Source organism: Artemia sp. Qi Xiang Cuo, chromosome 12, assembly GCF_049724085.1.
Source record: "Artemia sp. Qi Xiang Cuo chromosome 12, ASM4972408v1, whole genome shotgun sequence".
In the NCBI taxonomy this organism is placed as follows: domain Eukaryota; kingdom Metazoa; phylum Arthropoda; class Branchiopoda; order Anostraca; family Artemiidae; genus Artemia; species Artemia sp. Qi Xiang Cuo.
Genome location: NC_142805.1, coordinates 41,435,482 through 41,459,041, shown reverse-complemented (window position 1 = coordinate 41,459,041; position 23,560 = coordinate 41,435,482). Strand labels below are relative to the sequence as shown.

The 23,560-nt window shown below is 34.8% G+C and overlaps 1 protein-coding gene across 6 annotated transcripts in view; it reads right to left on the bottom strand.

The window, feature by feature from the left end:
* The window catches only part of LOC148946124 (sodium-driven chloride bicarbonate exchanger-like), a 184,890-nt gene that overhangs the window by 13,837 nt on the left and 147,493 nt on the right, over positions 1 to 23,560 (bottom strand). For all 6 annotated transcript variants that reach the window (XM_089098139.1, XM_089098135.1, XM_089098140.1 and 3 more), the window contains 9 exons: positions 20,641 to 20,826; positions 17,861 to 18,067; positions 15,990 to 16,132; positions 12,003 to 12,266; positions 10,642 to 10,807; positions 9,394 to 9,531; positions 5,294 to 5,539; positions 3,188 to 3,364; positions 138 to 316 (listed from right to left, as the gene is read on the bottom strand). In XM_089098139.1, coding sequence (XP_088954265.1) covers positions 138 to 316; positions 3,188 to 3,364; positions 5,294 to 5,539; positions 9,394 to 9,531; positions 10,642 to 10,807; positions 12,003 to 12,266; positions 15,990 to 16,132; positions 17,861 to 18,067; positions 20,641 to 20,826 — 1,706 coding nt within the window. The remainder of the gene's footprint in view (positions 1 to 137; positions 317 to 3,187; positions 3,365 to 5,293; positions 5,540 to 9,393; positions 9,532 to 10,641; positions 10,808 to 12,002; positions 12,267 to 15,989; positions 16,133 to 17,860; positions 18,068 to 20,640; positions 20,827 to 23,560) is intronic.

Below are 23,560 nucleotides of genomic sequence, written 5' to 3'. Positions count from 1 at the left end.
GCTTTTGTTTTGCAATAAATATCTATCTATCAATCTATTATATAGAAGCTAAAGGAAATATAAATTAATAATTAATATACCTTACTCCTTACTCAGTGGAGATTCTGAATATACCTTACTCAGAAGAGAGTGCTTACCTTACTCCTAAGAATTGAGGCTTTTCACCCGGTGCTGCACATTCAGTTTCCAGTTTTAAGGCGTTGACATGATTAATAGAGAGAACAGTAGCTGCAACAAACCATGGAAGACCCAAAAATGAATTGATGATAATTAAAATTGACAAAACAAACAAATCAAGGTGATAACCACAGCCTTTCTGCAAAAAAACAAACAAAAAACATTTTATATCAAGGCACGAATAAACAGAGAAGCGCTCCTGGGCACGTCTTCTTTCCCTCCAAAGCCCATTTTCTTTCTTTCAAATATTTTTTGGGAATATTACTTAAACTTCTTATTTTTTTTTAATGTTTTTAAAAGAACAAACTTAAACGTGTCTTTGTAAATAAAGATCTAATAACCGAATGATAAAGATGTAGCATATAGGTGAGTAGTCACAACTAATTTTATGATGAAGAATACTGATGAAAAATTATGATGAAAAAATACTGATAATTATCAAACACAACCCGTGAGCTAGACGAATATAGGTTCGGCCAGAGTAACGTTGGGCGTAATTATTGTGTAGTCACATCCTTCCTCCACTCTTTCCACAAGAGCCTGGGTTGGATTCATGCATTTTAACCTTATGTATAAATATTAGCAATTAGATGTTGAAATCTTTTGCCACCCATACTACAGAATAACGTTCTAGCCAGCTGCAAAATTAAAAATTATATGGAATCCAGTTCATCTGAATGACAGGCATAAACATTTAGATGATTATAAACTTTCTGGACGTTAACCCTATTTATTAATCAGCCAGAAATTAACGCAGAAATTATTATTAATTAACAAATCTATTATTACGATCAGCATTTTGTTTTGATGGCCAACAATTGTTTGTGAGAACAACAAAATTAATTTTGCTGTTTAATTGTTTTGTTTAACTTTTGGTATTTACAAAATGGCATTTACAAATCGTTCAGTTTCGAATGATAACAAAAATGATCAACAAATTACCATAAATTAATGCCCCAAAAAAATGAAGGTGAAACAAGAGCTAGTATGATTAAGAGCTAGCACTAGCTATCTATACAGGGTTGCCAGCCCTAGTGATTTATCACTATTTCTAGTGATTTTTATATTGCCTAAGCAAAAAAATCCCTAAATCAGCGCAATAATCACTAAGACTATTAAAGAAAATCACTAGCTATCTCGGGCTAGAAAGATTTTGTTTTGTGAAAGCAAGTGTTTAAAAATTTCGATTACTAAGGAATATTCAAAACAATGTTTTTGCAAAAGCTGAAAAAACGAAAAACAGTGAAAATTATTGTTGATAAATAAAAAAGTGCTTACAAGCAGCGGTTTCATGCTTAATACAACATCAACAGGAAAAATAGTTGAATCACGAGAATGTTATGAGAATTTTATTGCGTGTTTAATATGAAGTCTCAAATATTTTCATGATATACACGCTAAACTTCAAGTTACAGAGCTAGAAGCAGCAAGTATTGACAGTGTTCAGCATCAAATAATTTCATGTCCAAAATGAAAAGGCCTTTCTCAAATTTTCCATAAGATTCCTTCAGTGAATCTTTGTCGTGCTTGCCATTAGTTACTTGCCTAGAGAATTAACTGGGGAGAAGCAAATATGTTAAGAAAACAATTCTTACTTGACAATATGCAGAATAATCATAAATAAAACATTTGGCATGCAGCTAACCTTTATCTTCACTTATTTCAGGGTTTTTCGGTTTCTATAAGAAATTTTTCGTTTTGTTTTGCGATAACCTTTATCGAAAATTTTGAAAAGTCTGCTAAATGCACCACTGTCAACTCAATATTCTGGCCATTTTCCTGAAACAAAGCGCTATCTATACTATTCTTTTTCATAGAATTGTCCTCAGTCAATAGACTTATTTCATAAATTTTATGTTATTAACATAAAATTTGTCCGATGCATCCTCCCAAGATTTTTATACTCCATTCCAAAGTACTTAAAACCTACTTTCCTGATTATAAAGTAAAATGAAACTAGCCTCAGGTAATATTTACTATTTCTGAATTTGTTATTTAACGCCACTGCATTTACTTTAACGTCATCTACAAACAAATTTTTTAAAGGTTGCTCTGTATCAGCGATGATTCAGAACTGAAGAAAAGCTATTCAAAAAATGATAAATATATTAGAAAAATTGGAAAAACACTGAAATAAGTGAAGATAAAGGTTAGCCGCATGCAAAATATGTTAACTATGATTATTCTGCCTATTATCAAGTAAGAATTGTTTTCTTAATATTTTTCCTTCTCTCCAGTTAGTTCTCCAGGCTTATACTACTTACTTCATTAAACTTGGACAAAAACATGTTTTGTCATAAGCTGCTTTTTTTTTTTGGCTTTAAACCCTCAGTAAAGATTTTTCGACAGCGATTAAAATGGTGATTTTCTATTGTCCGATGCATCCTCCCAAGAGTTTTATACTCCATTCCAAAGTACTTAAAACCTACTTTCCTGATTATAAAGTAAAATGAAACTAGCCTCAGGTAATATTTACTATTTCTGAATAAGCAGTAGTTTAAATTTTTCTTCACTAAACAGCTTCTTCAAAACGCTTTTTTCTTTCGGTACCTGTAGTTATTGTTATAGCTATCATTGCAGCCTTCTTAAGCTCAGAAACTACCATTCATAAGTTAACGTACAAAATACCAACATGAAGTAATATTCTCCGGCTAAACACCGCAATTTTTTTTAATCTAGTTTTTAATTTAAATCCTCAAAAAAACTGTTCCCACAAACACTTAAAAGCCCCATTTTCACTCTCGAATACAATTTTTAGTGTGAGATAGACCACTTGGTTTTTGACGCGCGCAACGTAAAAAGCTGAGCATCCTAGAAAAAATATTAGAAAAAATACTAGCATACTAGAAAAAATCTTACTAATATTAGAAAACATCCTAGAAAGAATTTCTTATTCAGGATTCATCCAATATGTTCATGGAGAAACTAAAAAAAGGACCCCAGACATATATGAACAGCTCATGTTCCAAAAAAAAAAACAAGAAAAAAAACAACAAAAAAACAAGGAAACCTTAAGCTTATTTTCTCGTCTGTTGATAATAACAGCAGTGATTTGTTGATCCATAAAAATGAGAATACAGGCAAGAAGCGCCGGCAAAATGGCAGCAGGTATTGTCCACATTGGATTTGTAAACGGATCAATTAGCCATCCACGGCCCTCGTAAGTTGGAGAGAATTCTGAAGGGACCTACAAAGTAAAACATAAAAAAAAACATAAATACACAGAAATTACCAAAAGTAATATGAAACCATGCACGAGGAGAGTCTGAAAATGAAATTTCCCCTCAACTATTACAGATCATTGAAAATATAATCTTACTGCTAGACGTAACGAATTTAAATGGAGAAACTTAAATTCATGGAGCAATTTAATATGTAAATGCAATCAAAAGCTAGTCACTACGGAAAGAAATATTAGAATCCTTAAAAATATTTCGTATGGGAGAATCAGAAGATCGGTGCCTGCGCTACCCAGTTCATTCTATACATGCAAAAAAGTTTAAAAGATATCTAAGCGCAAATGATACATTAGTCTACCATCAATCCCAACCCGACGGAGCAATCCTTTCAATTTTTACAACAGGGAGAAAAAAGGAGAAAGTTGAATCTACATCTTATCGTTCACAACGGAAACATATGAAGAGTCGTATTTATTTCAGAACGCGGAGAGCCCCAGAGATGATTAAGACCGAAAATTATTCTGAATCTCCAGTTTAAAGACTATCAAACATAATTTTATGTATACATAACATGAGGCAGGTTTAGCCCCCATTTTTCTTAAAAGTTTTACGAAATAAAAAGTGACCTGTACAATTATGGAACTAGGCAAAGTGATAATATAGCTGTTGACTTGCGTCGTGGGTCCCGGTCTTCATCTTCAATGAAACACCTGGGTCTATCTGTACGTTATGAGCTACCAGTGAGCATTAGGGCGAGGGTACATGTACCTTGGTTTAAAAGATTTTAAACGATTGTATTTGGGATGAATATTGTTGAATTTTATTATGGGTGGTAGGGTGGGTATGAGGGAGTATGTGGGGTTGGGAGGGCAGGGTGGGGGAGAGTTGAGTAATGAGGATTGACGATGAGCGGATTTGCTTTTATTTTTATTTTTTATTTTATTTATTATTATTTTTACTTGAGCCATTTCATTTTTGTTACTTTTATTTCTTTATTATTACATATATTTTTATTATTAGTATTATTATATTGATTTTAATTAAATAAATAATTTGATACGTCAGTATCGCACGTCCGCAAACCCTCATAGATTTTTCTTCAGTGCGAAAGTGTTATTTATTTGATTATTTATGATTGTTAAAAAATAAAAGTTGAAGATGTTGTAACTAGCTGTATTAATAAAGATTTACCTAACTTACCAGAATGAAGCCAAATTATTCAGCAACAAACTACAAGCCTTATAGATTTTTCTCGCTTAAATTTTGAAAGAGAGCTATTGCCGCAAAAATTTTAAAACTTTTTCTTCACTCTACGGTAAAAATTCCAAATATGTTAGACACACCCTTTTCTAAATATTGTAAAACGATACACAGCTAAAGTTACCTTTCAGGTAAGATACATTTCAACAAAAACATCGTACAACATATATACAAGACTAATCCCCACAAAGGTTCTATAGCCGGCAGGAACAGTAACCAAAAATTGTCTTAAAAAACAGAAAAAAAAGTAGCCAAGTCAATAATAGTGATAATATAACGTATCTTATGTCGTTAGATTTAGTTGAAACAGATTTGCTCTCAAAATAAGAAAAAAAAACATTCAGTAATCACCAAATAAAATGAAAACATTAAAAGTGAAGATTTTTTAAATGAAGTTCGGATATTTTCTAAAATTATATAGACTTTTAATTTTCAACTCGTCAAATTTGTCAGATTTGTTAGAAGACCGCAAATTGTATAACAATCATAAGCACATAAGAACAAAACCACAAAAAAGCACAGTAGTTCTGGAAGGAACCCAACTTCAAGACAGAAGTTTTATTTTTAGTTTATTTTCAAGGCCACATTTCTATACAGCTCACGAAAAAAAAAGCTGTTGGTACAAGCACTCATTAATAAAAAAGGCAATATAACTGGTAAGCAATAAAGTGTCTTACCTCTAGCTTTGGCGTATGAACTCCGGAGAAATAATCTATACAAGTCATTGATAAAATTGATGCGAAAACACCAAAATCGCTGATAAGCTGTCTGACTTTAGCTGGGAAAAAGCTACTTGTTTTCATTCCTTTAAGGGACACGCATAGAATATAAGTAGTAAAGCACAGAAGAACAGACATTAGAAACACGTTCGGGTACCATGTCAGTTTGTTACAATCAGAACCGACTAGAGTTCCATTATAGGCCTGCAAAATAGAAGTGTGTTAAAGTTGACCCTTCTTTCAACAAACTTCTCCATAAATTCACATTTGAAACTTAAATTGATGGGAAGCTTCAAGAAGAAGCAGTCCTAGCCGAGTGTTTAGCGCGTTGAGCTTGAAATCACTGGCATGTGAGGACGGGGTTCAAGTCCCAGTGCCACTGGTTATTTGGTTTGGAACGGGGATCAGCGATGTGACTCTATAAGGTTCGACCCAGCTTCAAAGTAAAAAATCAAGGTCAGCCAAGAGGCGACTCAGATCCAAATGGGTACCTCGAAAAATTTGGGGAAAAAACACGGAAAGCGTCGGATGATTTGTCCCCAACCACGCACTGCCATCAAGTATTTTGTCATACCTTGTCAAGTGTCTCCGGATTTTTCATGTTTTGGGTTTCTAGCGCAATTTTCCAGTTCTTCCAAAAACCACTACAATAATTAGATTAGTAGAATAATATGTGACAATAATATGTAACATTGTAAAATAGCAGAGAATGAAAACTAAAAAACAAAAATTCTTCCTCAATATAAAAAAAAGAGAGAAAAAATCTCTAGATTTAATAAATAAAAATTCTTTAAAATAAAAAAAAGTTTATAGCCAATAATTATAGCTAACAAAATCCTTTTCAATGATACAATTTTTGCATTTATAATTATCATGGAGGCACACTAGTATCACCTAAAATTGGCGAGGGATGGGAAGGAAAATATTTTCTTAGTCGAAAGATTAACCAGGAATTCCCATCAACTTATCCTTAATGGGGATAATTTGGCTGACAATTATGACATACCAGGCTCAGCTTTCCTTCAGCACTGTTATAGGGCTAAGATTTACGTGCAATGATTCCATAATTTACAGGACTTTATCCCCAAAATTTTCGGTTGATAAGAACTCTTCTTTCCTGTTTTCCAAATATCACCATAATGCTCTACTTTTTCAGCTACTTTTCTTCTTCTTTTTTTTTGCTTGCACTTTAGGGGGCTATAAGAGGGAGCTACAAGCCCACTCCATGCCCTTAGTAATAATAGATTGCAAATCCTACGTGATTCCACTTCAAGCAGGGTCCAATACGACTACCTTTAAAATAAAAAGTTGTGAACAGGGAGGGCCCAGGCGTCCATTTTGGCCCTCCAGTAGTGCAGGTTTGAATGCTAGCATAAGTATGCTTAAAAAAAGGTTCAACACACCTATCTTAATACTAGAAAATAGGCAGTAGGAGGGGGAGGAGAGAAGTTGGAATGGCCACTTGGCCATTTTTGTTATCCAGTCATACATAATGATACACATACATTACATTACATATACAGATACATATTGATACATATACATTACATTACATATACAGATACCTATTGTGTGATTCCTGTTCAAACAAAGTGCTGCATGCCTACGTTTTTCCTAAAAGTTCACTGTAGAGCACTGGAAAATGGTGTTACAGAGGCCACGGATCCACATTGGTCGTAATACAGATTCAAAATCCTTACATGATTCCAGTTCAAACAGGGTGCAACATACCTACGTTTCTGCTAAAAAGTTGGCTGTGAGAGGGGCGAGGGGTGTGACTTGAGGGGACAGTGGCCCACTTTGTGGCTCCCAATAGTACAAACTAACAATACTAACCCGATCCTGCTTCAAATAAGCATTCTGTTTCAAAAAATATGAAACATGCCTACTTTTTGATAAAAAGTTAATGGGAGGAAGAAAAAGGGAAAACAATTGATTTTTGCATCAAATCAGGGCTTATCTGGTCTTAAAACCAAATCAAAACTTAGCTGGTTATTGCATAGAGTATTTTTTTTTTCATATGTAACGCAACAATTAAGCTGTCAAGCCTTTTGGAATATTCAAAATCGTGTATCTTATGAACGAACTTTTGCATAGAAACTGATGTCATAATATTTTATCAGCTGTTCAAGGAATATTGATATTGTCCAGAGAAAATTCTATCTCTCTTAGTTCAAAATTAATATTCGTGTCGTGGACCAACCTTCTAATATTACTGCTGAAATAGGAGCAAAGAGTTATCTATGATTACTATATCTTAGCAACGGGAGAACTATTTAAGTTTAGGAGGCATATGTGAAATTTGTCCATAGTCCCAAGCACAGAAAACAAAATAGCAAACTCAGCCGAAATCACAAACAACAATAGCTTGTAAAAGGACATGGCAGAACTTTCGGAACCGCGGGAAAATACTCCTTTTTTTGGATCACCAAACTTTGCTATCTATTATTAAAGAAAAAAGTATTTTGGTAATGGGGCCAGGTAACCTTCGCACATGTTGAGTGCTTTTAGATTTTGGTCTAGCTTCAAGTTGAAACTCGAAGAAATGAAAGCTTGGCGAACCAACCTCAAATAATCCATATTGACAGATATCACAAATCTTCACTTCAGCTCACACGCTGTAGACACGCTCTACATTGGATTATCTAATAGATTATCTAATAATGATTATATAATGGATAATCACAAATAATATTTTTGGGCCCCAGGCAAGAAGCGCGCGAAGCTTTCAAAAATATAATTTCATATTCATCCACCTGGCCTGATATCTGCATTTTCCATAAAGCTGCAAAGGCTGCAGAGTTCTTTACGTTCTCACAACTAATTAGAGTCGGCTAACTGAATAGAAAATTAACTGGATACGAAAAATTACTTCAGCAACTAGGCTTAAATATAATAACAATACCAACAATAAAGAACTGAAATTAGAGAAGAAGCGAGGAAGTGCAAAAATTAGGAAACATCTAAACACTAGATTATTTCTTTCCTGGCTTAATCATCACGAACCGAGGGATGCAGTAGCCAGATTGGCCAGCTCCAGAAAACAAGAGAAAACAAAACGGTGAAAATGACAAGGAAAAACTGCTGGTCTTCATTATAATGTAACAATCCGCCAGAGACAAAAATGGTCATGAGTTTTTGTCTGTTTGTGTATGCGTACGCTTATTTGTTTGAAAATTAACAAAGCAGTTTAATGGGTATTTAATTGAACTGGTTGTACTCCGTTTAGTAGCAGTACTGAGCTCATTCTCAACGACTCTACTAATTGGAATTTTTTTTTGAAATAATTCAAGCAAATTTGACCAACACTCAAGTGACACTAGTGAAAGAAGAAGCTGCATCAGATTATTTGCGCTGTTCTTTGCTTCCAACCCTCCTCATGATGAGTTAATAAATTTTGGTGAAATATGTTACAAGCGTTCAGTGCCCACTCACTTCTGCCAATTATTGAACGTTCCAATACCAAAATTATTTCGTCAAATTACGCTGGTATTATTCTTTACTTTAAGGGGATTTTCTTGTGAAAGCAAAAAGCTTAAGAGTAGTCAATTGAGTGATTTGATAACAAAGTTTCAAAAATTCAGCACCATTATTTTAAACCAAGAGAGCACCATGATTTGTGCTTTTTCAAAAAAAAAAAAAAACAAATAAACAAAAAAAAAAAAAAAAAAATCGCGAAGAAAGGAAACGAGGACAATTAACAGCCAGTGAAAAAATTGAAAAATTATGCAAATATTTCTGTCAAGAGCTCCGCTTGACCGTCCTCAGTGCAGAATAAAACTGATAAAAATATAAAAAGAACAAACCTTAAAATTAAAACCCGAAACTAAAATTGGACGACCCTTTCCTAGTAACGGTGAAAGGGTAAAACATTATCAGTTTTATTCTGCACTGAGGACGGTCAAGCGGAGGTCTTGACCGAAATATTTGCATAATTTTTCAATTTTTTCACTGGCTGTTAATTGTCCTCGTTTCCTTTCTTCGCGATTTTTTGTTTATCATGATTAGCCAGTGTGGTCTCAGAAATTATTTATAAATAAAAATAACTGTATACTTACAGTGCAATTTGGTAAATCCATAACATCCGTCCAACTTCTATCCATTTCTGTGTAATTATTGGGGGTGCATGTACAATTTTCCACTAAAGGAGGATCAAGTGGATATTTGAGGCCGATTTTAAACAATTTGGCAATAGCCTAAAAAAGAAATTCAGTAAAAGCTAATCTAAAAGATTTAAATAAAGAGAGAAACTGGGAACAATTCCTTCGGTGTCGTAGCCCAAACTCAATCTCGATAGGGATCCTACAAGTTTTGGGCGGAAGGAGGGAGGAGCTGAACCTCCCAAACCCTCACTAAAGCTAGTTCCCAAAAATTTTTGAACGGGTTTGTTACTTGCCTCTTATGATGATATATAATTCCGTGATATATATAACATATTAATTATAATTTAATGATACTCTTATAATATAACATATTCTTGTTATATATTTTTTACAGTTGTCCAACCGGGTCGTTTATCAGTATATTACTCTATGTCTATTAAATATCTTAGATATATTTTGATCTGTTTCAAACAATCGTCAGTTGCGGTTGCTATCTGAAATTATGTGAGTTCTGAAATCGAGACATTTAGAAAGATTATTGTACGGGGAATCAAATGGTATATATATTTTTTCCGTCTGATTTCTTTCCAATAAATCAAAGTAACCAGTGATTACCTACCTTATTATTTACCCATACTAAGTAATAAGCAGCTAAAATTTTGAATTAACTTACATTTACTGACATAAATAGAACATCTGATTCTGTCTATTAATTCAAGCAAATCTGTTTTTATATTGTGGCTTAAAAATGCCTATGCCTGCTTATTCATAGCATTCCAAGCTACAAATGGCCAATCTTTCAGCCAAAATTAGTATATTTATAAAAAGCTACGCTTTCAGTCTACCTCAAACCATGGAACTGTTAAAAAATATAAAAACTGGCAGAGAAGATTATTTTACCTAAAAAAATAATAATCAAAATTTCATGACAATACTTACTTTGCAAATCAAAACTCTGAACTACGTTCGCCACCCTGTTAAAGTTCTAAATCTTTTCGAGGGAACCATTCTTTTTAAGAATAAACAAATACTAAAAACCACTGTAAAAATGCCGAATCAGTCTAGATGAGTGACTCAGTCTCCGTTTGGTAAATAATATATACATAAAACTATGTCGGGTATTCTACAAGTTAGAAATAAAGAAATGTGTAACTAAAAGAATAACTAAATGTAAAAAGAATAAATAGCAAAAAAATAATTTACATTATAGATGAAAATGGTGGCAATCAGGAGTGAGAAATTCTCTTCTGTGAAACGAGTTATGTAACAAACAAAGGCAGACGCATCAACAGCTACTAGAATCATTAATATAACTCCTATCCATACTCCGATCCAAAGACGTAAGGCTAGATAGTCGAGACCATAGCCCCTAAAAAAAGAAAAATTTAAAACATAATTCAAAACCAGTGACAAAAAAAGACATTTAATATCGAGTCCCTTTCTTTGGCTTATAGTTTCGAAAATACAGTTTCAAAATTTGTCTTATCTACAATTGTAAGACAAATTTACAATGACAACTATTTCTAAATACTGGGAACATGAGTATTAAATCAAAATAGAGCCAGAATTCCTTCAAAGAGGCAACTAGGAAAATTGTGTCCCTATTTACAACTAGAATGAAAAGGTAAGTAATATTTTCTTGATAAGAAAAATTGGATGAGTTTATCATATTCAACGCAACAGTATTGAATTGGTAAAGAGTAATGTGTCACCCATATAATTTTTTCAATCTTATAAATCATATAGAACAAATGTTTGTAAAAGCTTGGGATAATGCACATTGCATAATTACCCACAAACTAATTTAGGTGCCCTCATTAATGATTTTAGCACTAATGATTTAATGATTAAAATCTCTACTGTAAAAAGGAGAAAGAAAGAGCTAACTACTAAAGAGCTACTAAAGAAAGAGGAGAGGGCTAAAGAAAGAGCAGCTTGCATCATCCGTAGAATAAGTAAGGATTGTTGAAAAGAGTTTTGCTTTAAGCCAAGAAACTTTACATATAATGGAAGATCATCCAGTTGTGTACATTATTTGGAAACTGGTTAAACAAACATAATGGTAATCTGCTTTTATTTGTCTCATCCAAGCAAGTAGACCTCTTAGAAATTTTAATATTCGAGCTACTAAAACTTTAAGGCTAATCATTAGTTTTTATTAGGCTACATTTGTTTGTAGCATCTGTAGTTTTAGAAAAGCAAACTTATTTTCTGCAAATTCGGTAAATGCCAATTTTTTCTAGATAATTCTGCGAATGTTCTGTAAAAGGATAATTCCTAAAACAAATGTCACAAATTAATATGTAAGCAAATACTGGGAAAAGAAAACTAATTGCACTTTTGAAATCACCATAAATAGTTACATTACAAAAACTTTCACAAACAAAACTATTCAGGTAAAGAAATCCTATATTTTCCAAAAAAAAAATTCCAATCATCCCCTCAAAACGGTGAACTGTGAAAAGTTCAAATTGCGCTTTTAAATCAAGGGTAAGAAGTTACATTAGAATCGCACAATTTATATTTTAAAAAAGAGAAAAAAATCCTCTAGTGTTACTACTTACGTGCTAAAATCATAAACAATTGTCTCGAACACTAAAACAGGTCCAGTTGAGCCAAGAATGGTAAGTGGCTGACCAGAGAAAAATCCATAGATAATTCCGCAGACAAAACCAGAACAGAGAGATTCAATTGTACCAAGACGTCTTCCTGTGGCATCACTTAATAAACCACCAAATGTGACAATTGGCGTCAAACACGCAAAGTAAAGAAATGTGAACGCAGCAATACATTGAAGAGAGAAGGCATCTTTGAAATCAGAAAAGTACCTAAAAAAAGAAGACCATTTAGATCATTTCCCCTTTTTCTTTCGGAGGTCTTTTTCATTTCTTTTTTTAGGATATTTATCTGGATCATTAACACTTTTCAAACCAATAAGATGACATTAACTTTTAGTGTGAATTTTGTTTTAATTATTTGATGAATATCCTATATCTGCTAAAGCAAATCTGGTTTTCTAATGATAAGTTTCCATTTTGGATACCCTCATATTCTGAAGCAGTTGAAAAATAAAGTAGTAACTGAAGTAATGACTGCAGCCACGTGCTCAGTTTTTTTTTCGGGGAGAGGGGGGGGGCAGGGGCCAAATAACAAAAAAATTATATGATAATTTCTACAGGAAGTGCGTTCAAAATCAGAAAAAAGGTATATTGGGAAGGGACTTCAACATCTTTTTACATAGCTCCATAATTAACTCATTTCAACACATATCATAAATTAGCTATATTTTGAAGTGAGGGAAACGTACTTTTTCTTTTCATTTTAGTTTTTATAGACGGCTTATTTAGTCCTTTTTCTTGGGCATCTAGGTCAATAGTTGTGATAGAGATCCGTCTTTTTATTCAATCAATTAAAAAAAAGCTTGCCGAAAAAGAAGTTTTTCAAAAAAAAGTAAAGACCATATTAAACTTAAGATTAGCAGAAATAAATTCTTATAATAATTCAAACTCAAAACGAACAAAAGTTACTAGGAACGGAAGTTTGGCTACTTTACCCTTCTCCCTCCCCTAACCGTAAAAGTGAAGAACCTAATGCTTCGTTTGCATTTTATTGACAACTATGTTTACCTTGAACATGTGCTTTTGTTTTTCAAAATAACGACGACAAATGAAAAATAAATCAATATAATATCCAAAATGACTGGAAAAAACTAATGAACACAAACTGAATATATGATAGATATTGACACAAATTCATTTAAACTCGGTAATTCAAGATTTTATTTCACTGTAATGTCTTTTTTTAATGTTGTAAATACAAAAGAAAACATTTCAAACATAATTCGTTTTCGTGAAACGCAAATGGCTCAAAAGCCTTTAGACTTTTACGGTTAGGGAAGGGGGAAGGGGAAAGTAGCCAAACTCCGGTTTGTAATATTTTTTGTTCGTTTGAAGTTTGACTTGAATATTCAATATTAAGATTAATTTATTCATCTATCTTTGTACCTATTATCTTTACTTTTGCTATATTAGTTTATTTAAATTTCAGTTCCTTTTGGTTTCATTTATTCTTTAATAGTTATTTCTGGTCACTTTGAGATGGGCTGGGCTGAGAATCCGAGAATTTCGGGTTCGATCCCTGGTGTGGTCAGTTTCTTAGTTTGGGACGCGGGTCAGTGGTGTGACCCTGTAAGCTTAGCCACAGTCAACCCAGCTCTAACTGGGTACCTGGAGAAATCTGGGGAAGGTAAACAGGAAGGGTTTGCGAAAGCATAGGTTGGCTGGCCCCCAGCCCCCCATTGCACTTCCTGGCTGAAGGGCCACGAAACGGAGATCAGCACCACCGGTTTGGACCTTAAGGATCTAGTGCCGCATCCTTTACCTTTACCTTTTTACTTTGAGTTGGAAATATTATAGGCATTTATTGCTGCTGGTATTAAGTTTAATATGGATCCTTATTTTTCTTTGAAAACTTTTTTAAAAATTAATCTCTGTTTGTTTTTTATTGCCTAAGTTTTGTTATTGGTTAACCATGACATGAATATTTCTCCAGTGTTTCATGTCTCTGGCTTATAAATTAAAATATTTGATTCTGATTTACTAGTTCTAATTAGTGTCTTTTGATTCAGTTCAACAGCCCCTCAACATTCTTTGAAAGTTTCAACTTAATACCCGTAGTCGTTCCTGAGATCGTCGAATACCCGTAGTCGTTCCTGAGATGCGCCATTTTGACAACTTGAACACATGGAGTCTTTTGATTTAGTGCAATATTACTCCCGATATTCAATGAAATTTACAATTTAATAACCTTAACCATTCATGAAAATGTGGCAGATAAGACCTTTTTGACAACCTGAATGCACTATGTTATTTTAAGCTTGCTGGTCGATTGTTCTTCCTGCACCAAAGAGCGGCTTTTAAAACACCCTGCATAATTAAATTAAATATGAACAGTACTAGTATATTTTGTCTTTATAGCCAGAAATGCTATGATAATAGTTTAGGGAATAATTTCAAATACAGTGAGGGACGCAGTCACAACGTGAATCTCAAAATTCAGGTTTAATGCTTTGTATTGGCAACATTTGCATTAAAAAAAAATCAAAATATCAGATTTAAGATATATATTATATATAAATCAAGCTATGTGTAAAGGATATACGGAAAACACAATAATTGAAATTCTTTCAAACAGGATAGAGTAGGTGCAAACTCTGGAATTGGATTTGAGAACAATAGCCTGCGAAGAATACTTGCAATTTGCTGGACTGATATAGCACCCAACAGCCGGATCAGGTTTCTCACCAATCAACCTCTAATGACCGACGGTGTCCGAATTAGAAGATGGCGATACTGGGGTCATATGACTCGAATGAGGCAAGAACGACGTCCCTCTGACGGTTGGTGCTGGACTCCACTGGGTCTCCAGAAAAGTGGCAGACGATGGATCACTCTTGGTTATTCCCTTGAGGCAACAGTTATACGACCATCCCTCGACGAGCTGAGGTCACTGGCTCACGATTGTCCAACGTGGAGGTCAGCCATTGCTGCCCTATGCGCCACTAGGGGTAAGAGGATCTATGGCTATGTAAGTAAACTCGGGGTTACACTAAAACCCGCAGATTATTTTTTATTCTCAACGCAATAATATCAAAACGCCAAAATATCTACCTCCAGGGCAATATCAACCGTCCAGCCCCAGTGGTAGAGAAAAGTAAGAAAAACTTCTCTACTACTACTTTTCTACTTCATATCAGTAAAGGTAAGAAGTAAAGAAAGGTTGAGATGGCTAGGAGACATTCTGCGGATGAAGGATTACATATTGCCAAAGATTCTCCTTCTTGACCTATTATATATTTGCACTTCCAAATAAATCTTCTACAGTATCAACTCAACCGTCTAGGACCAAAGGAAAAGCAGATCGTCCCCGAACAGGGTGGGAGGGCGTCGTAAGGTTTCGGAAAATGGGAACTTCTTGGCAGGGTGCAAAGAGGGAGGCTTTGAATAGATTGGGATGAGGCCTATGTTGGCCTCAGGCGGCTTGATACTGCAGTAAGTTTTTAGTACTTATAGTAGAGTAGTAGTAGCCCCAGTGATAATGGGAGTAAATTGTGCAAATAGCCCATTTATAAACATAGATTTCAAAGATGCCTTTGACCAGAGAGGAATAAACGTTACATCTTCTTGAGATCAAAATCACACAAAGGAATTTTAATCTTTATGATCAGAGGGTCCAAACGGTCCACATTATTTTTTCGTTTATATTATTTGCTTTTCTAACATGTTTTTTTTTGCAATTTTATTTTACATTTCCTGCATTCTACTCTCTATTTGAATAAGCTGAACTCTGTGAACTGTGGTTAAATGCATGCTCTGCCCATTTAATTTTCGCTTATTAATATTGATTTAAAACCGTGTATTAGGGAAATAATTGTAGTTTCGCAGAATCACAAACTCGCCCTATTGGTAATTATTGATACTTATTGGTAATCCTTGGCTGGATAAAAAGAAAAGTAATTTTCTGTTATGTCAGAAATTATAAAGTCCACCTACCATGGCTTCTTCCTTTTCAAATCGTTAATCAGGCCCCCAAAAAGTTTTCCTGACCTGACAAGACCCGATAGCTCGCGCACTTTCTCCTCTTCATGCTCCTCATTCACCTCCTCGACAAACTTCTCTTTATTTCTCCGTTGTTGCTACAAAGAAATAGAATAATAAGAACGAATAAGAAAGAAAGAATAAGAATAACTGACACGAAAGAATAATAAGGAAAAGAGAAGACGAAAATAAGCAGAAAGAATATAAAGAAAATACCTGCATGGTTCTTAATACCACAGATCCTTGATGTATATATATATATATATATATATATATATATATATATATATATATATATATATATATATATATATATATATATATATATATATATATATATATACCAAAAAATTGCGAGCGTGTCCTCTGACCTGCTCGTATTTGTATTTTTCAGAATCTAGGTTTAAGGGTAAATTTGTCGTTTTTTTTTTCAAAATTTTCGAAACCAAGCATAGAGACCTGTAAGCACAGCCAGAGTCAACCAACCTCCAAATGGGTACCAGGACAAATCTGGGGGGGGGGGGGAATCAGGAAGGGTATGTGGAAGCAAAGGATGGCTGGCACCCAGCCCCCAATGCACTTCTTGGCTGAAGGGTCCTAGCAGAGAGTGAGTGAGAAAAAAGAAATCAGACTGTACCTCTGAGCCCGTACAGTGTCCTAATAACTGTTATCCTTCTATTTATTTATTTTCTAATCCGTCACTACAAAAAAAAAAACACGAAAAGATGGAATTGAAAATAATACAAAGAAAGAAAAGAGATATACTGAATTCTATAACTATATAGAAATATACCGAATATGTATACTGAAAATAAAGAGCAAGTATTTAGAAACACTGCATCCACACTACTGCCGCAGGAGGGACCCCAACTCGTGCGACAGCCCTGCGCTAAAATCGCTGATCTGATTCCGAACGGCCTGACATGGTTCTACAACTTGACAATGAAGGTTAATAAATGAATTCCGCATCCACAAACGTAGCTTCAACAGATACTTTGCATAACGAAAGTAATAGGACCGAATTTGCTTAATATCAGATTTCTGAAACATTCTCCAGAAAGGTGCAACGTACAGAATATGCGGCAGCGCAGTTGCTTTTTATAACCTTGCTAAAATCATGCGACTGAAATGGAGTTTCTTTGCCACAGTACTACCGTAGAATGCTAAAATTCACTTTTACAGGTGGCTAAGTATGAGCAAGCGGGAAACTTGCTCATAGCAAGCGGGTAGCTTGCTCATAGCAAGCGGGTAGCTATGAGCACGGAAGTCCCGATGGTGAGGTCCAAATAAATTAACGAAGGCACTGGCTTAACCGTAGTATCTTCAACTCTAATAGATACATCAGTTGAATCTTTCCGGCTAACATGAACAATCTCAGACTTAGCTACGTTGAAACTAAGATTAATTTTATGGTATTCATCATTTAACATTTTAAAATTCTCCTTTCAAACCGTATCTATTCCAGAGAACAAAAGAAGTCAACAATTCTCAGTATGACAACCAAAAAGGTGTGCCCAAAATAATATCGAAAATGGTACGGAGGAAATTGAGAAGAAGAGAGAGAAAAAGAAAGAAAGAGAGAGAGAGAGAGAGAGAGAGAGAGAGAGAGAGAGAGAGAGAGAGAGAGAGAGAGAGAGAGAGAGAGATAGAGAGAGAAAGAGATAGAGCGAGAAAGAGATAGAGCGAGAAAGAGAGAGAGGAGAGAGAGAGAGAGAGAGAGAGAGAGAGAGAGAGAGAGAGAAAATAAAATTTAGTCAGGAAAGGTGGCTACGGAAAGACAGATTCAGCAAGAGACACAAAACTCACAAAACTCAAAATTGCCTTACTTGTGACGGAATTGCTGCTGGAGGTTCAATCCTGATATTTGGATCCCATTCTCCAGGTGGCAGCACTGTGACGGAGTCCAGAAATTCATCAATACCAGTAAGTAAATGATTTCTATTTTTAGCTCTGTAAGCTACCTCGTGAAATATTTCGTCGGTTAGAACAGTAGCAACGGCTCTACCGATTTCGTGATAGCTTGATAAACCACCCTAAGCGAAAAAAAACACGTTCAGGTAAACATTCGTTTTCTTTTGTAAAAAAAAAAAAAAAAAAAAAAAAAAAAAAAAAAAAAAAAAAAAAAAACGCTCTAAAGGGCGAATCAATTAAGATGAAATTCTACACTAATTATTTAATCATTTGATAACCTATATTATTTTTCTATCTCCTTAGATAGTCTCTATTCATTCGCTAGCAGTCTAACAGTTAAAGAGAAAACTTTGGTTTCTTTTCTTAAGAAATAAATAGATAAATAAGTAAAAAAATTACAAAAAAAATAATTATAAAAACTAAAAACAGCGTAATGTACCACTTATTTAAGAAGAAAAAATTAATCATCTGATAAATTATATTGTTTTTTTCCATCCTTATGGATAGTCTCTTCTCTTTTTTATTAGTACAGTCAGTATTAACTCGAATTATACTGAAATTATGAGCGATAATGAAAAAAGGGAAAGAAAAGACAAGAAAAGGTCTTTTATTGACAAATTACACGATAAGTAATTTTCTAAACTGGTCGACGGGGAGCAGGGCTCGGTGTGTCGGCCATAAACAGAGATAAGAAAATGTCGAAATAACAAATAAAGGGTATCAATAAAAATAAAAAATAAACATACAAGGTAGGAGATAACAAAGGAGGCCTCCCTAGCGCGAGAAAACCACAACAAAATTCATACAAATATCTATTATTCATCCATCCCAACATCCAGACAAAGAACTATTTTTGAAATATTTTTTTTTCAAGGAAAATCGGCTCTTGAAACTTGGGAACATTTCTACTAAGTTAAGTTTATTTACGATATGAGGAATCTGGTATCTGATTGAGAATCTAGTTATTTCTGATTTTATTGGGGGAAGGCGATACTTCTTGGAGCAGACGTGGTGGGCAGGAGAAGTGGGAGTCTCAATTATACCAAAATCATGGAAGTAATTTGTTGAAGATTGGATATCAAAATACCACATTGCTGTATGCAGGTCTTTCAGTGGTTTGAGATTAAGTATAATGAGAAAAACATATAAAGTTTGGGTTTCCGAGAGATTTTGAAGCTGGGCGATGAACAAAAGTACCCAGAATTCTAATTGCCTTATTTTGAATTATCTGAAGAGGTTGCAGATAGACCATAAATGTGTTGGGATAGATGATTGAAAAAAAGACATAATGTCTCAAATTCAAGAAACTGAGCACATTTCTTTTCTTTTTCGATTTATTTTACGATTAAAATTGTATTGCTTTTTGGATTTTTATTCTTCTTTTTATTTTCTGCTTGAGAGCTTTTTGTTGGGATCACAGCTATCACTTTCTAATTATGGAGTGATTTAGCTAGGTTGAAGACATGACAACGCTGGGTGCTCTATGGGCTACAAAAAAGCAGACACCAAGGACAATAGTGCTTTTACTCTCTATTGTATTTTCTGTTACTATAAGCTAGAGAGAAATTCATTTTTATGAAAGACCAATTTTCACAAAAAAAATCATATCAAACAGATCTACCACGTGAAAATCTATACAGATTTTTTTGTGGCACGACTCAACATATTACTCACTTACTACCTATATATTAAAAAAAGAAAAAAAAGAAGAAAATGCAATTTTATAAATAAATAAAAAATAAACCTCGTGGGAACCGCGAACCAATGCTTACAGAAGATAGAAGACAGATGACAGCTAGAGTTTGTTCTTTACTAGGTTGCGTCTAATACCGCAACCATGATTTTCATCTTTTCAATTAAGACAATGACAAACGACGAGGATGTGATTCTGGTAAAGCATTTATATTGCCTTTTATATTACAAGTTTTAGCTTTAAACCTGATTTTCTTCGACTTCGGCGTTTTTATAAGGAGATACTTTAACAGAATAGCAAACATGAGAAGTCTTGGGAGCCAGCGAAGCATTAAAAGCATACGAAACGAAAATTAGAAATAAAAACAGTTTAATCCTCATAGCATTTCAAAGAGCGATGGGTTTCATTCCAATTACTTATTATTATTATCAATTTTAAGTTTTCGGTTTTTCTTGATCGCTCCTTTCAGAAGAGGTAGTCGCAGAAACGTGGGAAGGAGCTCATTCAATTCGAATGGGTACAAGCCCTCCTGCTTATTTTGGACCCGGCCAACACCGTAGCCCACTGGCATCAGACCAAACTTTGATTTCTCTTTCCCTAATTTCATTCCCTAAACATTTCAGCCCGAAAAATAGTCGATAATTTAATTACAAAGCATTTCAATGTTGTGAGATATTTACTCTAAAAAAAGATTTGATGCTTTCTGAAGGATATTTATTGCCCGACGGAGCGCTCCCACTCATGGGTGTTTCAAGCTGAATTTAGTTTTTTCTACAGCCATCTATGTTCCTAGGCTCTCGTTGACCCACGGCTCTATCTGTGTTTTCCTAAGCTAGAGACTTAGTGTAAAAAATAAGAAAACCGGAATTGTAGTAGTTTTTACACTAATTGTTAGAGCGAAATTGTAGATTTGGTTTTTTAATTGAACAAACATGTCAATAATTTAAAAACAATTTTAGAAAACTCTCGATTTGTCATCGCGTTATAACTATAGCTACTTACCACTGGTCCAAGAAGGAAGAAAATGAATCTAGTTGGAACTGGAACTTCAGTTAAATCCCCCAAATGTGCTGGCGCTGCTAAACGAATGAAGGCTGAAATCGGTTTCTCGAGAAACGGCACTTCACCGACTAAAACATTGGAAGCTTCAGCCCCGGGGGGTATTTTTCTTAAGAAATTGGTATTTCCCTGCAAAAAAGTACTAGTTTTTTACATACTAAATTAAAAAAAAATAGCAATTAAAACAACTAGTAATCAGATCCTTGGATTCAATAGACACGGGTACAATCAACTGATGGATGGTATAAAATAATTTTTGTTACTCAAATCTGAAATACCTACTCGTTGGTTAATCCTACATAAAGAGAACCCTTAGGACCTAAAAACATTTCATTTTGATGATTAGTTCTCACTTAAAAATAAAATTAATAATGATACCCCCCTCCCCCACCTTTTCCTGTCTCTACATAAAAATACTAGTTAAGTTGCGTGAATTCTTGTTATTCAAGGCAAATTAGAAAATAGTAAATACGATTGATGTGGGATTCAACAGTTCTTTATGCAACTGTAAGAGAGGAGTTTCCCTGTGTTTTTTTTTTATTATTATAATTATTATAGAGAGAGAGAGAGAGAGAGAGAGAGAGAGAGAGAGAGAGAGAGAGAGAGAGAGAGAGAGAGAGAGAGAGAGAGAGAGAGAGAGAGAGAGAGAGAGAGAGAGAGAGAGAGAGAGAGAGAGAGAGAGACAGAGAGAGAGAGAGAGAGAGAGAGAGAGAGTGAGTGGGAGAGAGAGAGGGTGAGAGAGGGAGAGAGAGGGAGAGAGGGAGAGAGGGAGAGGGAGAGAGAGAGAGGGAGAGAGAGAGAGAGAGAGGATAATACGAGACGAGGAGAGAGAGAGAGGGAGAGAGAGAGAGAGAGAGGGGGGGGGGGAGAGAGCGGGAGAGGGAGAGAGAGAGAGAGGGGGAGGGAGAGAGAGCGAGCGAGAGAGAGAATCTTCAAAAAAATCTTCAAAATATTCGATGCACAGCTAGCCTAGTGCCTAATTACTTTTGGTGACGTGTTCTCCCTAGGGAGGCTATGCCCTTATTTGGGGTGCAAAAAAGTTATAGGTGGCAGCAGGGGTGAGTCCTGGGACCTCCTGATAGGGTTCTACTCCTATGTATGTCTATGGTGCGAAGGGGAGTCACTCCATTATAAAATGGGCAAACTTTGACACCGTGGTTTGACCATTCTCTCTGAAGCTCATTCTTAAAATATTACACATATCAATAAAATAAATGCTGACGAAACATTTGCTTACATTTCTTTTATAGGGCCGGTGTCAAATCAAAGACCGCTTAAATCATAAGTGAATTGATATTAACGAAAATAATACCGTCAAATTCGGTGCGGTTAATTTTTTTTTAGTATGAGGAAGTTTTACGAAAAAACTTCAAAAACGCATCAAAATCTGTTTTATATACATTTCTGTTACGTTTTTTCATGTCGGACAAAATTTAGGGGGGAGGTAACCTTCCCTCCCCCCTGGATACGGCCTTGGAGAAGAGGATTGTGGAGGAAAAGTGAATTGATATTAACAAAAATAATACCGTCAAATTCAGAATATCAGAGCACCCTACTCTAGAGGTTTCGATTTCGGATAGCGAGGGGGGGGGGTCCTTGCGCAAGCTTTGACGCCGTGGTTTGACCTTTCTCTCTGAAGCTCAGTCTTAAAATATTACACATATTAATCAAACAATTGATGGCCGAAACCCTTGCTTACATTTCTTTTATAGCGTGGGTATTCCAAGTTTTTTCTTCAATTTTGTAATTATTGGAAATAGCCCGTTGCAAGCCTTGGAGAGGGATTTCCTTAACCCTCCTGCGTCCATGTTTGATGACAATATGAATCCAAGTAGTATCGACATACACAGTCCGAATTACACATACAATTACACATGAATTGCGCAAGGAAAAACCATGCCTGAGACATTAAACTTACACGTGAACATTCTAAAAGTTGGCAAGGTTTTTGTTTTTGATAAGAATTGCACAATAAATGTATCGTTTGACGTGTGCATATTTTAGGAGCCAATGAAAGGCATTGATGCTTGTTCAATATACGATAACTTGACTTGTGGTTGGGATTTAACACACACACACACACACACACACACACACACACACACACACACACACACACACACACACACACACACACACACACACACACACACACACACACACACACACACACACACACACACACACACACACACACACACACACACACACACACACACACACACACACACACACACACACACACACACACACACACACACACACACACACACACACACACACACACACACACACACACACACACACACACACACACACACATGGAATGGGTTTTCACAGGAATGGTTTTCACTACAATTTATGCTAGGAAGAGAATTGAATTCAGAGAGAATAGTTTATTTGAGAGGATATTAGTAGAGAAAAAATGAGTGGTGCATTTAAATTACTGGAGAATAATGATGGAGCCTACAGCAGCAGCAACAATATACGAGTACCCAATGTGGCTCTGGAAATAACCGCTTGGTGTAGACTATGCCTTAAATAAGACAATATATATGCTAGATACTTAATATCATTAAGCACATTTAAGTAGGAGGAGCAAATATGTTTTGCTGGAAAAGAGAAAATTCTCCACATAAATAAATTTCGATCAGCATTAGATGTCCTATCGAAAAATATTGACGAGAACAAAATGCATCAGTAAATATTATTATTATTGTAATTATGTTCAATAAAATTGTTTCTAAATCAATGGTATTTTTCTTTCTATAGTAGACTAGCGTATATTTTTTAGAGTACAAAAACAAATTCTGGTTAGTCTGAAATTGGTTGTGAGAGTGTTAGGACTTTAAAAAACGGATAG